The sequence below is a fragment of the Vespula vulgaris genome, chromosome 8, assembly GCF_905475345.1.
Source record: "Vespula vulgaris chromosome 8, iyVesVulg1.1, whole genome shotgun sequence".
NCBI lineage: Eukaryota > Metazoa > Arthropoda > Insecta > Hymenoptera > Vespidae > Vespula > Vespula vulgaris.
This window is the reverse complement of record NC_066593.1, coordinates 5,187,457-5,204,490: the sequence shown is the minus strand read 5'-3', so window position 1 is coordinate 5,204,490 and position 17,034 is coordinate 5,187,457. Positions and strand designations below refer to the sequence as shown.

The 17,034-nt window shown below is 27.8% G+C and overlaps 7 protein-coding genes across 8 annotated transcripts; 4 read left to right on the top strand and 3 right to left on the bottom strand.

Annotated features, from left to right (window-relative positions):
- Window positions 1-182: 182 nt before the first annotated feature.
- On the top strand, window positions 183-2,168 carry LOC127065728 (probable 39S ribosomal protein L49, mitochondrial). Its single transcript, XM_050998505.1, has 3 exons — window positions 183-814; window positions 1,469-1,655; window positions 1,754-2,168. Exons 1-3 carry the CDS (start codon window positions 713-715, stop codon window positions 2,026-2,028), a joined length of 564 nt encoding a protein of 187 aa, XP_050854462.1. The 5' UTR covers window positions 183-712; the 3' UTR covers window positions 2,029-2,168.
- Window positions 2,169-2,646: 478 nt separating this feature from the next.
- Window positions 2,647-5,164, bottom strand: LOC127065726 (elongation factor 1-gamma). The gene is made up of 8 exons (XM_050998501.1): window positions 4,931-5,164; window positions 4,656-4,805; window positions 4,441-4,504; window positions 4,228-4,370; window positions 3,629-3,931; window positions 3,248-3,547; window positions 2,980-3,132; window positions 2,647-2,893 (listed from the first exon to the last, which is right to left on the bottom strand). Exons 1-8 carry the CDS (start codon window positions 4,940-4,942, stop codon window positions 2,738-2,740), a joined length of 1,281 nt encoding a protein of 426 aa, XP_050854458.1. The 5' UTR covers window positions 4,943-5,164; the 3' UTR covers window positions 2,647-2,737.
- Window positions 5,165-5,556: 392 nt separating this feature from the next.
- Window positions 5,557-6,718, top strand: LOC127065528 (26S proteasome non-ATPase regulatory subunit 8). The gene is made up of 3 exons (XM_050997976.1): window positions 5,557-5,724; window positions 5,891-5,963; window positions 6,040-6,718. The coding sequence occupies exons 1-3, from the start codon at window positions 5,617-5,619 to the stop codon at window positions 6,657-6,659; spliced, it is 801 nt and encodes a 266-aa protein (XP_050853933.1). The 5' UTR covers window positions 5,557-5,616; the 3' UTR covers window positions 6,660-6,718.
- A 360-nt stretch (window positions 6,719-7,078) lies between these two features.
- On the top strand, window positions 7,079-8,784 carry LOC127065832 (actin-related protein 10). Its single transcript, XM_050998711.1, has 5 exons — window positions 7,079-7,336; window positions 7,405-7,557; window positions 7,620-7,904; window positions 7,988-8,267; window positions 8,334-8,784. Exons 1-5 carry the CDS (start codon window positions 7,257-7,259, stop codon window positions 8,655-8,657), a joined length of 1,122 nt encoding a protein of 373 aa, XP_050854668.1. The 5' UTR covers window positions 7,079-7,256; the 3' UTR covers window positions 8,658-8,784.
- Window positions 8,785-8,850: 66 nt separating this feature from the next.
- LOC127065834 (eukaryotic translation initiation factor 3 subunit F) lies at window positions 8,851-10,181 on the bottom strand. The gene is made up of 5 exons (XM_050998714.1): window positions 10,014-10,181; window positions 9,735-9,904; window positions 9,465-9,647; window positions 9,145-9,366; window positions 8,851-9,084 (listed from the first exon to the last, which is right to left on the bottom strand). The coding sequence occupies exons 1-5, from the start codon at window positions 10,120-10,122 to the stop codon at window positions 8,911-8,913; spliced, it is 858 nt and encodes a 285-aa protein (XP_050854671.1). The 5' UTR covers window positions 10,123-10,181; the 3' UTR covers window positions 8,851-8,910.
- A 340-nt stretch (window positions 10,182-10,521) lies between these two features.
- LOC127065829 (ATP-dependent DNA helicase DDX11) lies at window positions 10,522-14,580 on the top strand. Of its 2 annotated transcripts, none has more exons than XM_050998705.1 (9): window positions 10,522-11,381; window positions 11,445-11,921; window positions 12,030-12,574; window positions 12,644-12,867; window positions 12,947-13,126; window positions 13,193-13,277; window positions 13,379-13,509; window positions 13,605-13,888; window positions 14,466-14,580. In XM_050998705.1, the coding sequence occupies exons 1-8, from the start codon at window positions 10,693-10,695 to the stop codon at window positions 13,845-13,847; spliced, it is 2,574 nt and encodes an 857-aa protein (XP_050854662.1). In that variant the 5' UTR covers window positions 10,522-10,692; the 3' UTR covers window positions 13,848-13,888; window positions 14,466-14,580. The 2 variants fall into 2 exon arrangements, with proteins under 2 accessions (XP_050854662.1, XP_050854663.1); XM_050998706.1 differs by lacking the exon at window positions 14,466-14,580 and adding an exon at window positions 13,973-14,192.
- Window positions 13,423-16,445, bottom strand: LOC127065831 (galactose mutarotase-like). The gene is made up of 11 exons (XM_050998710.1): window positions 16,010-16,445; window positions 15,691-15,933; window positions 15,446-15,588; window positions 15,141-15,368; window positions 14,910-15,074; window positions 14,627-14,727; window positions 14,451-14,568; window positions 14,187-14,372; window positions 13,907-14,051; window positions 13,728-13,824; window positions 13,423-13,639 (listed from the first exon to the last, which is right to left on the bottom strand). The coding sequence occupies exons 1-9, from the start codon at window positions 16,077-16,079 to the stop codon at window positions 13,959-13,961; spliced, it is 1,347 nt and encodes a 448-aa protein (XP_050854667.1). The 5' UTR covers window positions 16,080-16,445; the 3' UTR covers window positions 13,423-13,639; window positions 13,728-13,824; window positions 13,907-13,958.
- Window positions 16,446-17,034: the final 589 nt, after the last annotated feature.

The window sequence follows — 17,034 nt, the reverse complement described above, 5'->3', positions numbered from 1 at the left end:
GTCGGCCCCGATTCGAGATTTCTAAGATCTAGCTTGACACGATAAAGTTAATATCTTGGAAAATGATAAGTCGAAAAGTCGGGTGGACGATTATACTCACCTCTGAGGCCGAAAATGCCGTCGGAGATCCGTGATTAATGTGAGAAAAGGGGAAAAACAATGTCGTGAAAAACACAGTCCCGTTGCAGGGTGTCTGAACGCTGTCCTACTGTTTTGAGGCTACCGCCACCTGCCGGTCGAATGCGCGACCTCTCCCACGTCCATAGCCTGTTCAAGCTAATCGCATGACATTATTTCAAAGAATTTAACCCCATAGGCTTCCCAATTGCTGCTATTTATTGACCCTTCACGTTCTACGAGACACCACTTCACTGTACGACCGAAAAATCCTATACGATGTTAAACCGATTAAACAAAAAAATCCTCGATAAAGTAGCTAACAACGCGGCACTTCTAATCCTATACAACGTTCACGCTAACTAAAGCCGCAGAATATTATTGAAATTCTACCTTACGACGAATGCTCGACGCTCCGATCTTCTCTCCACGAACGTCTCCTATCTAATAGAAACTTTCTCGCGAGAATCGAAAATTATATAGGAGTAAGAAAGCGAGGCGACAAAGAAAGCACGGTGAAACGCAGAGGAACGAAAAGGAAGACGCGCCCGTGCGCACCAATGGCGGCCAGCGACCCTTATTTACCGAGCTCAAAATGGCTGCCCTTCGTATTTTCACACGCTCGTGCTTTCCAGCGATTTTGCAAGGTCCCGTCGCTCTACAGTCGGTGAAGTGCGCTTCCCCGACTATCACCGAGGTACTAATTTTTACAATTACGTTTTTATGTACTTATTTAATATCGCCTTTACTTTTAATTAAGCCCAACTACCTTATCGCACCGTCTAACTGTAGTTAGTGATTTTCTCAGAACAGCGATAGCGAAGGGCCTCACGTATTCTTACGATGTGCGCGTGTATCCACTCTCTTGCAATAATTTACTAACACTATCCTATGATATTATTCTCTCTTATCGCCTTTTTTACATTACTCTATTTCTCTCTATTACACGGATCCTTTAGAAACATGTAAAATAATTTTTTTTTTATTCAATAATCTAATACGACGTAATAAGTGCGAATAATAGAAAATTGCAACATTGTGAAATGTCTTATTGCTATTAATTACCTTGTACCAATTATCCTTTTCTTTAAGATTTTATTTTTTTATATTAATTACAGTACCACAAAACACATTGTGGAACATTTGATAAGTCAATCGATTTATTTTCATTAAATTTATGTATAAAAGTAAACGATTTTTTAGAGAATATAAAAAAAAATATGGTTATTCCATTAATAGACTTGCGCTGTAAAGTTAAACTGCTTATATCATTGAAATATATCATTTTGATAGAATTATGTATCATCGTGACAAAAGTATTAATAAAAATTTTCTTTTTTCTTTTTCTTAGATTTATAAGAGATGGAGTAGTTTCAAATCTTCTCCTAAATACAAAGATCCTTCTTATTATACCGACTACGATATATCTAATGATCCGGTAGAATGGAGCTATGTAGAACGTTTAATGAGATATAAGGTCATACCACAACCAACAACTACTGATACAAATTTACCTTCAGGATGGAAACCAGCCACTGGTTAGCATGCTTTTATTTATCGTATAATATCATACAACTGATATATATATAAATCTGATGTTATAGATAATTATTTTAATTTTGATATTATTCAACAGCAAAACCCAGTGACCATCCTTATTTTATACAACGTACAAAAAACCATATGCTACCTATTTATCTACAAATAAAATTTAGGGGTATGAGAAAAGTAACACATATACGTAAAATACAGGGAGATATTTGGAAATTAGAGGAAGAATTAAAGAAACATATTAAAGAGACAACAAATAAAACAGTTGGTAGTAGGATAAATGAAATGTGTGGTGATATTAAGTTTAGAGGAGATTATGTATCTTGCGTTAAAAAATGGTTACTAGCTAAAGGTTTCTAAATTTGTCAGTGTAAATTTTGTTTTATATTATAAATATAAGAGTTAGAACATTTATAATGTAAATACGATTACATAGGAACTGTTACAACAAAATACTTTTATGTATATTTGTAAAAATAAAATCTTGTATCACCTTATAACTTCTTTGTAGTATTCAATAAAAACAACTAATAAGCTCAAATTAAAAATATTATAAAACATTATTTAAATCAAACAAATTATTAAATGTACTAAAACTGATTATAATGATAATTCAATAGAAACATGGAAACTCGTGACATAAAATATTATAATCATTTTTCTGATATAATTCACTCATTTAGATAAAAAAAAAATATACAGTAACGGGTAGAAACGCTTCTGTTATGTTCCATTCACAGGAGAATTTATTTTCACAAAGCAATTATAATAAAACAAGTATCCAGTATACTTTCATGTTTCCACTTAAAAAATCTTTAAAGTCATAGCTGAATAAAACTTTTGATTGGAATCTAATTATTGTACATGTATGAAATAACATAAAAAATATGTTTTTTAAATAATGTTATAGGGATATTAGATGAAAAAATCAGTCATTATATGTGCTAAAAAATATATACTGGAAATAGGACTAAAGGCTTTATAGGGACGAACTTTAATAAATTCTGTCAATTTTTACATTTATTGCCTCTGAATGGAGCGTTATGTATCTGTAAGCAAATGTTAAACTTTACTTGAAGACTTTTCCTTGATTAAATTTACGTCCTTCTTTATCAGTACCAATCCAACTGAAGTACTGATGTACCAATTCCTTTGTCTTTTCGTCGGATGGGTCCAGTTTTGTCCAACTATATGACTCATAATCCACTTGCCAGTCTGAACATAACTAAAAAAAAAAAATCCATATATTTTTCAAAAACACATTCATTAATTTTTTAAAACAGTTAATTAGTAATTACTGTATAAACATACTGTAAAAGCAAGTTCTTGTCCACGCCAAACCCATATACCACTAATAGTGCTATCATTGTCTGTACCAAATAAGCAGGTACTAGCAAACGAAGCTTTACGCATTTTATCTAATCGTTGATACATTCCAGTAATAAGATTGCACGACATAAAAACCTAAACAGAAATATATATATATATATATGTGTGGTGTGTGTAGTTAAACATATGTTGATACACTCGCATATAAATAAAATACTTCATCGTATTATGATTATACACATGTACTTACTTTAGTTAATTCATTATTGTATTTATATTCACTCAACCAGATACTATAATGTTGTGGATCAAATTTTTGCCAGAAGTATGGTATAGACTTAGATTCGTCTTCGTTAGAATAAAATCGTTTGAAATCATCAAGATCAAAGGAACCCTTTGGTAAAGTATCAAAAGGATTTGTTGTTTTAGGTTCTGCAGCTAAAACTGCATCTACTGGATCAAGTTCTTCTGCTGGTTCATTCTTTGCTTCTTTTGATTCCTTTGATTCTTTCTTGGATTCCTTTTCTTTCTTTTCTTTTTTCGATGAAGACTAAAATAATATATATATATATATACACACATATACATTTAAAAAAGAAAAAATTAAATATTTTGAAGACAATTTATATACCTTTCCTTGCGTTTCTGCATACTTCTTAGGATCATATTCAAGCGTTTTTTCAGCCAGTTTAAAGGCACCAATTACAGCAATAGATTCCGGTTGATAAATTACAGTTTGGAACCATCGATTCACATTTTGGTACGGTTTACGTAGATTTGGTTCAAGAACATATTGATATAAATGGAGTAATGTCATAGCTACACTAATATCTGCTAAAGTTATTCGTTCTCCTACCAAATACGTTCGTGTAAGTAAATGTGAATTTAAAGCAGTTAAAGCTTTCTTCACATCTTCCTTAGCATGTTCAATGGTCTAAAATAATAACATCTTTTATTAAATTATAGATATTTACTTCTGCAATCTAATAAAAAAAAATTTATAACATAAAAAACTATGTGTATGCAACTTGAAGTACACAAATACAAATATATATATACATGTATATTTATGTACCTACAGTACATGCAAATATTTATTTACCTCTTATTGTTACAAACAATTGTCTGAATCAACAATCGTTGCCTTTGAAAGAGGACAAAAGTTAATACTAATATTATAAAGATATATGCATATAGATATATTTGTGTTCATATATAAACTTTTAATACCTGTTTATTGTATGGCATAATTCCAAGTAATGGAAATACCCAAGCACAACTGGCAGGAAGAATTTCAGAATCAGCGAATCCGAACCATTGAATGATTTCTGTTCGCTCAAGTTCAGTTTTTCCTCTTAATTGCTCATTGGAAACTATAAAAATGATAGTAATAAAAAAGGAATAAGATGATAATACATAAAAATAAAAAATGATTCTACTTACCATAGTAAGCAATTGCATTACTTTCCGTAATACATTTTCCGTCACATGTTTCGAAAGCTGGTACCTAAAAATAGATAAATTTTAGTTAGAATAATGAACGCATTAATTAGATTTACTATTTAAAACATTAGCTACTAAGAAATATAGCAGCTGGTTAGAAATTAACAAGACAACTGTCAGGAAGGAAAGATAATATGACGTATGGTCTGACTTACTTTACCAAGAGGAAACTTTTTTAAGAAAGCTTCAGTCTTGTTAGTTTCTCCAAAGACAAAGTCTTCGGCAATTTTAATCTGCGTGCCGGAGTATTGAGCAGCGATCAGAGCTTTATATGCTCTGAAATTTTCTGGGTACGTGTACAACGTCTGCAAAAAATATTAAGATATAAAAATTATCATATATTAATAATCACGTTTTATCTATCATATATAGTTATTGATTCATTTTAATGTCGATGATTTTCGCTGAAAATTGCATGAATCTCACTTACTCCAGACGCCATTGTATCCAGTTAAGGGAACAGGAAGTTGAAGGCCGGTAAAGACCACACTGCTCGAGTCTACTCCTCTAATTGAGATTCTACTATCTGATTTTTTTTATTTTTTCAATATGATTTTTTGTATCAGTTTTATAGTTCACTATATTAATATCCACGCAATGTAACTATAAAATAAATAAGAAATAACAATTATATCTTTATACTCATGGAAATTCCTATAAACTGAGACGGTTAAAGGAGTATATTCAACTATTGAATATGCACTGTACGCGATTTTTTCCATTCATTTTATTAGTTTCTGTTGCAACGTCTCTTATTCTTAAGAACTGCTGATTGGTCTCTGGTTGGATAGTATCTTCATATTATTGGTTGAAAAATAAAATATTCGACTAAATTAATTCTATGATGGACCAATTGCATTCAATTTGTTTAATAATTATATGATTTTATTTATTTTCTTTGTATCAGCGTTAAAAATTGTATCTAAAAAATATATAATAAATATTAAATATAAATTGTAATAAATTTGTATCATAAATTTCAATAAAATGTTATGTCAAGACATGTGTTCCAAAAGACAAGAAACTCATTTGAGTGCTATGCCGAACGCATCATAAGGTTTAGAATTAACTTTAGCAGAAACTTATGCCAATGACATTTAATTCCCCGTATTGAACATGGCTGCGCTCAAGGATGTTGTTTCTTTGTATCAAAATTTAAAACAAGAGTGGACAAGAACATCTTGTAATTTAAAAAAATGTGGCAAATTACTTAATCAATTAAAGGTGACATCTCATTATCGTTATCTAATAAGTTTTATTTTTTTTTTTTTTCAATATAACCTCATTGTAATATGAATAGTAATTTTCTTTATTTTTTGTATATTAGTTTAATTATTTTTATGTACACATATATCCACGGAGATTTTTTTACACTGTTTAATTTATACAGGTGGGTCTCACGCATTTAATGTTCCTACCTACATCTAATAGTACAGCAAGCCAAAATGAATTGCTTATAGCTAGTATGTATTTTTATTCATACGATTTTTAATGTTTTTTTATTGTGCTTGGTATTAAAAAGCTTGTCTTTAATTACAGGAGATATATTAGAAATTGGTGCTCAGTGGAGTATAGCTGCAGAAGATATACCATCTTTTGAAAGATACATGGCCCAATTAAAATGTTATTATTTTGATTACAAATCTGGATTACTTGAATCTGCTTACAAATATCAACTTTTGGGTTTAAATTTGTTATTCTTATTATCTCAAAATCGCGTAGCAGAATTTCATACAGAATTAGAGCTTCTGCCTTCTGATCAAATACAATCGAATCCTTATATTCGACATCCATTAAGTTTAGAACAATATTTAATGGAGGGTTCATATAACAAAATATTTTTGGCTAAAGGTAATGTGCCAGCTGCATGTTACAACTTTTTCATTGACATATTATTAAATACTGTTCGTGATGAAATTGGAGCATGTATGGAAAGTGCATTCGACAAGATTTCTATTAAGGATGCTTCCAGAATGCTTAATTTATCTAGTGAGAAAGATATGAAAGCTTTCGCTACTAAAAAAAATTGGAATTTATCTAAGGATGGATATTTTTACTTTAACACAACACATGAAAAGAAAGCAGAAGAACCAATACCAAGTGCAGACTTAGCTACACTTGCTATAGATTATGCCAGAGAACTTGAGATGATTGTTTAATAAATTTATATATTTTTCTGTATTTTAATTAAATAAATAAAGATAGTAGATAAGAGAAACTACTATAATACTTTTCTTATATTTAATAAAATATTATTTCTGATATTATAATTTGATTCCATAATTATTAATTTTTGGTTTACTCTATATTGACATATTTTTATTAAATAATTTCATATACTACTTGAATACAAACTATATACCTATACCTTATTCTATATCAAACTATAGATAGTCTATCTAATTCACTATAATTTTTCCTAATAATTAGTTTATTTTATTAAACAAAAAATGATGATCTATATCTGCATATATTTTATACAGTTATCATTAATATATATATTGTTGTAATTTTTATTTGTTCGATATAACTGAAGGATTTATCTAGTAACTTTTTACCACGTGCAAACAGAAAAGAAGTGCAGCACTGATTCGGGCATACTTGTCATCTGTCAATATTTCTAGTACCGTAAAAAAAAATTATACGCGAAGTTCTTAGAAAGAACTTGCGTCTAATTTATCTGAATGTATTCTTATAATTGTTAAAATATTTTTTATTGAATACTTATTTATTGATTATTACTAAAAACTACAAATATGCCTCGTGAATATGAAGGTGTTAGATATATCTCTGATAAACAAATGGTAATATTTGATATTGGCAGTGCATATACAAAGTAGGTAAATACTTTACATATAGCAATATATTTACAGTTTTGATAATATGATATAAAACATAAATTAGATTTGGTTATGCGGGAGAAACAGTACCAAGAGGCATAATTAAAACAGAAGTCAAATGTGCAGAATCAAAGGAAGTGAGAAAAGTCTTTGATTATTCAGATATAGAAGATTTATATCAGCTTCTTGTTGAATTTCTCCATTTACTTTTCTTCAGGTAAAGTTTTAATATATATCAAGATTAGATAATCATTTTTATATTTTTATCTTATACAATAGGCATGTTGTGGTGAGCCCAAAAGATGCAAGAGTTCTTATTGTGGAATCTTCATTAACGCCTTCTCAATTTAGAGATACTCTCGCAAAAGTAATGTTTCGACATTTTGAAATTGGCTCTTTACTTTTCCTACCAACGCATTTAGCAACAATTAGTACACTGGGAACTGATACAGTCTTAGTATTAGATGTAGGTTATCAAGAGGCAACATTAATTCCTATTTATGAAGGTGTACCAATTTTAAAAGCATGGCAAGCTCTTCCACTTGCTGCTCAAATTGTACATCAGTGAGTCAGTCATCTATTATAACTAATATCATATCATATTTCTATTAATGTTTAGATAAAAAGATAAAAAAATTTTTTTTCAGAAATATAAAAACATATTTAAAGGATAGTATGCCTGATTATGATTTGACTGAGGAAATAATTGAAGATATAAAAGTGAGAACATGTTTCGTCACTACATTGGAAAGATCTAAACAATTAGGGGCTGATGATGCACCTACCCCTCCACCAGCAGTTAAATATCCTAGTATAAAATCTATTACTATTTTGGGAGAAATTAGAGAAAAAGCTTATGAAGTGCTATGGGAAAGAGATAATGATAATCTTAGTATACCAACTATGATTTTGGATGCCATTGTTAAAGTAAGATGATATTAGATTATCATTTTATTTTTCATACTAATTATTTACTTATATATTTATTTGTAGTGTCCAATAGATATAAGGCGTGCCCTAGCAGAAAATATATTACTAATAGGTGGTACAGTAATGGCCAAAGGCTTTACAAGTCGTTTAAAAGCAGAATTGTTATCTTTACTGAAGAGTGAATTATATTCTGAAAAATTAAAAATAAAAACATTTAAATTTCATACAGCTCCAAGTAAACCCAACTACACAGCTTGGTTAGGAGGAGCAATATATGGTATTGCAGATTTTCCTTCAAGATGTTTAACAAAAGAAAATTATTTGAAATTAAATAGAGTCCCAGATTGGACTAATTTAATAGATAATCAAAGAGAAATTATCTTGTGAAATTTAATTTATATAACATAAAATATAACTTATATACGAACTTATTAGAACATTACATATTTCTCATGTATTGATGTTTTAACATTTAGTTTTAAATAAATACATTTCTTAGTACATCTTTAAAAAATTGTATGAAAACTTTAATCTTTGAATATATATCCTAGGGAGCAAAAAATATAAAAATCTAGAAACATTATTTTAATTTTATATCACTGTAATTTTATTAATACAGGATATTTGTATGTTTTAAAAATTATAATGTTGTGAGCAATGTAAGTTTTTCATTAAGTTGCAATTGTGTTTTTATCAATTGTGACAATGCAACTACCATCAAAAGATCTTTTACATTGCTGTTAAACATTTCATCAAATTGATCACTACTCATTTTTGGTACTGAATGTACCATGTCCAAGAGAGCTCGACCAACCTAAAACAATGTAAGTTTATAATATTGTTTTTTGTAATAATAATACAAAAATACACTTACTTGATTATCTGGTGGTTGCTTTCCAGCAAGAACATCATCTACATAATTAAGAACTTGTTCTAGCATCAAGGATAATTTAGAACTAGCTTCTGCAATTTGTGCAAGATCCATCATTGGCTCTATTCCCCCACCAGCTTTAACACCAGGTACTGGTACATGAGACTGCAGTTGTGTCTTTGAACACAATTGCAAGCCAACAATTTCAGGTTCATAACATGTAATCTACAAATAAAATGAAAGTATTACAAAATAATATTTTATAATTTTTTTGAAATAAAATATATTTTAATTTTATTAACAGTTTTATATTTCAATTATACCTGCACTTTTACTGGTGTAAACATAGAACCTTGTTTCCCTTTTGGTACTCCTAATGGAACACATACATAAGCCTTAATTGCCATCCTTGTAGTATTTGTTAAAGTAGTGTCAACTGTTAAATGAACTGGATTATTACATTCTCGTACATAATATTCATGAATAACAGACGAATGAGTAGTAACCTATAAGAAACATATATTTTTTTCAATTCTACTTCTCTTTAACACAATTTTAATAAATATATTTTAATGAAAAAAAATATTAATAACCTCATTGCCCGTTGCCCACCAACCAACAATATTTTCTTGAGCATTGACCCTATGATTCAAATCATACAGATCTACACCATATGAAAGATCAGCTTCTACTTGACTTTCAGATTCTTTATGTGGTACACAGAAACAATTAGTTACTTCAACGACTCCCTTTTCTGAAGTTCCTGCGATGATATACATATAATTTACGTATAATATTGATATATACATAACCTTCATTTTAAGGTTACCACGAGACAATTAATTTAATCTAGGTTAAAAAATAAATCTTACCTAATAATGTACCAATTACACGCAAAGACTCTGCCTTTCGACGTTCGTAAGCATCCACTATTTGAAATAAAACTACAGGATGAACTTTCACAGTTAAATTAAGAGCCATTGTTACTTTAATACAAAATAGTCCGGGTAGAAAGAGAAAGGAACGTCATATGTCTATAGAACATACATCTCGAACAATCGATTAGAGATATTTCGAGAGAATTGAAATCGATGATATTCGATTCACGAATTATAAAATTGCAAAGTAACTAGCTCAGTACTAGTACTTTTGTATATTTTTATTTAAAAATATATAATATGTGCCAATAGATTAGTCAATTATATAAAATATTTATAATTAATTTTTATTAATATATATATATATATATTATATATCACTTGTTATTGTCCATATCATTAATGTTATTTAGTAACTTCATAGAAATGCTTCCTTTTATCTTTTGGCGGGAACCGTATAGAATTTGCTTTGTATTTTTGTTTTTTTGTATGATATCACATTCTTATAATAAACAGGATATATCATCGAATTAAAATATATTTTTACATTGAAAAGTTATAAATATTTGAAATGAATAATATGGAATGAAATATGTGTTAAATTTTAGTTTTTTATATACATATTCTACATGTAATTCACGTGTTTTTAATAAGTGCATTTAAATAACAATATATGTGTAATATGGAAACTCCAGATGTATTTCCATTTCCCTTCACACCATATAAGATACAGCAAGAATTTATGAAAGAATTATATAAATGCATTGAAAATGGTAATTTGGGAATATTTGAAAGCCCAACAGGAACAGGAAAATCATTATCCGTTATTTGTGGTGCATTAAAATGGCTAATAGACCATGAGAAATTACAGAAAGAAGAACTTAATTCTAAAATTACTGATTTAGATGATAAGATAAAAATGATTGAAAGTACCTCTAATGATTGGTTTTTATGTCAAACAGAACAAATGGAATTTAATCTTCAAAAAAGAGAACTGCAGGCTAAATTAGATGCTATTTCTAAATATGAAAAGAAAATGCAACAATATAAAGAAAAAATTAAAAAGGAGAATATTAAAGAAAAAAGGGCATATGTTAAGTTAAAATCTAAGCCTTCTGATACAGAAAAAGATGATAGTGTATCAATAGATTCACAAAACGATGAAATTGATAAAAAGCTATTGTTAATAGATGAATTATCAGACTCAGAAAATTCAGAAGAAGAAAAAGAAGAAGAACAACAAAGTTTCCATACAAAAATTTTTTTTTGTTCAAGAACTCATTCACAACTTTCTCAATTTGTTAAAGAATTAAAGAGAAGTCCTTATTCAGAGAATGTAGCTGTAGTTACATTGGCATCTAGGTAATTTTTGTATTTAATAATAATCATATTATAAATTAAAATCAATAATTTGATTTATTTTAGGTATAATTATTGTATTAACAAAAATGTAAAGAAATTGAAACATAATAATCTTATCAATGAACAGTGCTTACAATTACAAAGAAAAAAAACTACACGTAAAGAAGAAAAACATGTTAAAAAATTAAAAACAACGAACTGTTGTCCATTTTTACCAGGAAATCAGGAATCATTGATGGCTGAATTATTATCAGATATTCATGATATTGAAGAAATTATAAAAAAAGGAGAAGAACTTAATACCTGTACATATTATGCAGTGAGAAAATCTATTCAAGAAGGTCAATTAATATTAGTACCATATAATTCTATTTTACATAAGAATACAAGGATTAGCTCAGGAATAAATTTAAAAGGAAATATTTTAATAATTGATGAAGCTCATAATTTACTTGAAGCTATTGAAAGAATGTACAGTGCTTCAATTACAGGAAGAAATATACTTCATGCTTGTAATCAATTGTCACAGTATCAGAAAAGGTATTGTATTTCATATTTTTCTTAAATGTATTTTATGTAATTGTGAAATCATGATGTAATACTATCTGATATATATTATTATTCAAACATTAAAGTGATATATTTCAGATATCAAGCTTTGTTCAATGCTAAAAATGTACTTCATTTAAATCAATTAAGCTTCTGTCTGAAGAAGTTTTTAACTGTTTTTGGAGCTACAACAAAATCTCTTCCAACTGATAACATCAGTGGTGACTTACCATCAAAATTATACACAATACAGGAATTTGAAAGAACAACCGAAATTGATACTTTGAATATCTTTAATTTAATCAGTTTTGTGAAAAAATCTAAACTTATTCATAAATTAAGAGGTTTCATAGAACAATATGGTAATGATATTAAAATCCAAGAAAGTAACAAGAATAAATCTGGCATTACTCAATTCTTAAAGTCAATTAGTAATGTTAATAAGGAAGAGAACGTAACATCTCCAGAAGTAGTACAAAATGAAAATGAAACAAATAGTCCATTAACATTAATTCTTAGCTTTTTAGAATGTTTGGAAAATAATTGTGCTGATGGGCGTATAATTGTTATACCTGGTTCTACTGTTGGACAGGGAATTTTAAAATTTCTTTTATTAAATCCAGCAGCTCATTTTCATGATGTTGGTATGTATATATGATTTCTTTTTGTTAACATAAATAATAGCAAATCTAAAGATATTTTATTTTTGATAGTAACAGAGGCCAGAGCCATAATATTAGCTGGTGGTACAATGGAACCTGTATCTGAATTTACTGAACAATTATTTTTGGCAGCAGGTGTAAAACCAGAACGAATTATAACATTTTCTTGTGATCATGTAATACCTCCAGAAAATATTATATCTAATATTCTCACCTGTGGTCCAACTGGAGTAGAATTTGAATTTAATTTTAAAAATAGACAAAATACAAAACTAGTAAGTGTATATTAGTATGATAGATTTTATACATTATTTGTATTTTTTCTTTTTTAATTATGATTTTTTAAATTTGCAGTTAGATGAATTAGGGAGAATGTTGATAAATTTTTGCAATGTTATACCAGCTGGTGTTGTCGTATTTTTGCCATCCTATGATTATGAAAATATTGTGTATGAGCATTTATATAAATCTGGTGTAATAACTAAAATTCGTTTAAAAAAACAAATTTTCCGCGAACCGAGATCAACGTCTCAGGTATCTGTTTATTAACGAGTGCTTTTTTTTTATATACATATATATATATATATATATTTCTTTCAGGTCAATGATGTTTTAGAGCAATATGCACGATGTATTAATTTTCCGCAAAATCCACAAAATGGATCATTATTATTTAGCGTTATTGGTAATACAAAATACTTTATTATGGACATTTTTCTACAATTAACTATTATTACATCAAATTACAAACATATAGATGTACAATATGTATGCATTTTGTTTTAGGTGGCAAACTAAGTGAAGGATTAAATTTTTCTGATAATTTGGGAAGATGTATTATTGTTATTGGAATGCCATATCCTAATATTAAATCGATCGAATTACAAGAAAAGATCAAATATTTAAATGAAAATGTTGTATGTATTAATTTTCATTTCAAAGTTCATTTTTAAATATATTCAAACAGAATTTTTGAACACGTTATCGTTCTTTAAAAAATATTTTTAAATAGAGATCAGATGCCGGACAGAACTTTTATGAAAATTCCTGTATGAAAGCAGTAAATCAATGTATTGGACGAGCTGTACGTCATATCAACGATTATTCAAGTGTAATATTAGTTGATGTACGTTACCGTTACAAGATGCAGGCACTACCTCGATGGATTCAGCGCTCATTAACAGTCAGTCATTCATTTGGAAATACAATAGGTGCAGTAGCTAAATTTTTTGCTGCAAAAAAAAGAAATACTTAGATGTATTATCAGTGCATTGTAATTTATTATACTACATACATGTGAGTATATTTTTTTACCTATTTTAATATTGTTTATGTCTTTTTTTGTGTGTTATATATTTCTATATCTTTACATATAATTAGCAAGTTGTACTCCAAATTTATATGTGAGATCATGACAATAGACTTGACCTGGATACAAAATTGCACATGGAAAATGTGCCTGAAAAAAGTATATTTATATATAAGAATAAAAATAAGAATAAATATAAAAATAAAAAAAAACATATTTGTTATTCCAATGAAATAGATTTTAAACATATTAATGAAATATATGAATATGTAAAAATTTACATACATAATTAATAGCATTTGGATAATTCTGAGGTTGAATGCTAAAAGCACAATTTTTTTTATAATGTGCTCCTCTTTTTCCTGTAAGAAACTGTAGTGGTCTTACATCAGGTGTTAACAATTCCTCTCCATTCTCTTTACTTTCTTCATTCATGTTCAAGTAATTGTTAATATCTTCATTTGTCTTCAACTATAAAAAATTCAAACAATAATATTAAATATTTGTCTTAAATGTTCAATGACATGAAAAAAATTTTGCATTATTTACCTTTTGTTGATGTAGGTAATGATCATATGTTACAAATGTGGAAGGAGTAAATTGTTGTAATAAACGCCCTCCAGTATAAAATTGAAGACCAGGCTGATCTGAATAGACCTCTAGAACACTACATATATATAATAAATATAATATAGTTCTATACTTTATAAATACTATTTTTTTACCGTCCGGATTTCATATGTAATGCTCGAGCAACGAATGAACTATCAGATTGCCAATTTTTTGTTACACAAAAGTTGTGATCAAAACCTTCTCCTGGAGGAACCTACAATATAATGAAACATTACTCTTTATATAGTATAGACTCTTTATTTTTTATTTAATTTGTATTCTTCTATTTCTAAATGTGATTTTATAATTGTAATGAATTTTCTGATATTTTTTGTCATCTATTTTTGCTATTATTTAAATATGTTTATATCCATAATTTTATATATAATATAATACTTTTTCCATATATTCTCCCAGAAGTCTTGGTATACGAAAATCCATAACTGTTCCACCTACTCCTCTGATAGCTCCTGTTGGTATAGAATCTGAGTAATCTGAGAAAGTCCAGCGATCACAGTTCAACAATATTTTATGTTTTTTTAATTCTACTTCACCAGCATCCTATAAAATATATATGTAACATTTAATAATATATACATTGATAAGATGATTACATATATTACTTACATGTCCAGCAAGATTAAACAAAGAACCATGTGACATATTTATTATAGTTGTCTTAGATGTTGTTGCACGCATATGTATTTCCAATTTATTATCAGGTGTTAATTTGAATCTTACTGTAGCTAAAACTGCACCAGGATATCCTTCTTCTCCATCTTCACTTAAATAACTCATAACAACAGAACAGTCATCAATATGCGAATTCCATATTTGTCGACCAAAACCATTTGTCTAAAATGAATTCTAGACACATTTCTTATCATTTTTATTATTTCTTAATAGAAATATAAAAACTTATAACTTTTTACCCCTCCATGTATATGATGATTATTATCATTCTTAGTTAATTCATAATCTTTATCTTTAATACTAAAATAACCATTTTTTATACGATTTGCACATCTGCCTAATACACATCCAATAAATGGATTAAGTACAGGATTCATGTAACCTGAAAATTAAATTTCTTTATAAGTACATGAATAAAATGAATGTGTAAAATAGAAAGATAATATAATCATAATGAAACATATTTTTATCTTGTATATTATACTTTTTAAATCATCAAAACCAAGAACAATATCTGTACTATGACCAAATTTATCAGGACATTTGAGGGATACGATAGATGCACCCCATGTAATAACAGTAACTTCCATTCGATTATTATTTATCATGGTATAAGACTTAACACTTATAGGCTTTAATTCACTTAAACTTCGATCAGTATCTTTGATTAAAGATTCGAAAGATTCATTCTCATAGTTCATAGCCTCTTCTTTGTAACTTGTTATATCTATAAAATCAATACACATAAATATGTAAATGTATATAATATTTGTATATTTATTCTTCTAAGATATAAAATATACCAGGATAAATTTCTCCAAATATTCCCTCTATGATAATAGCATTTTTACATCCACAGCCATAAGAATCCATGATATTTTTTAAATTTAATGTTTCTTTATTTTGTATATTATTTAACTGTCGTTTTATTGTTAAAATAGAAATATGATTTATTAGTTTAAAAAAATTTTTAATATCACTTTATGGTATTAACAGTAAATAAACTAAAAATTTGTTTTGCTTATTGAAATTTTATAAATAAAATACAAGTTGACAGTAGAATATCGTTGACTTGCACAATCGCAAACGGTGATAAATACGTTTTATTCTTTAATGAATATAATACACTGTAGCAAGCATTGTACATTCTTGCGGTTGAAAAAATCCGAAATTACTGACGTAGAGTAAATATCTTTGGTTCGATTTTTTCTAACATTCTCAATAAAAAAAGGATAACAGAAGCTAAGAATTCAATAACCTTTTCGTCGTTATTTAAAATCATTTATTATAATGATAATAATTAATAATTAATAATAGTAATAATGATAATAATAATAATAATAATGATAATAATAATAATAATAATACGTTGCGTATAATATACGCATGATGTTATCATAATAATAATTATTATTATAATGCATATAGTCCGATTATTATTTATAATTTATATAACTAATATTTATAGAATAATGTACAATACTTGAAAAAATACATGAGTTTTTAGTGCATACATGTCATATTGAAAATTGTTCTTTCACGTTTCGTATTCTATTATATCTCAAGCATTTTTATACGAGCAATTGGGAATAAGAAATTATTTTTCATTTGCTAATGTAAAATTAGTGTTAAATTAAATCTTTTGTGTCCACAAAAAAAATAGAAAAAGCTTAAATTGCAATGTCCAATATTATATCTGAATTCTTGTTTATTGTAATAATTATTTTAAAGTTCTTTTATCATCATGTTTTTTTGTGGATATCTTAATATTCGAAGATCCACTTTGCGTTACTTTTATTTAAGGCGCACACCAAAGCAATCATTTGTT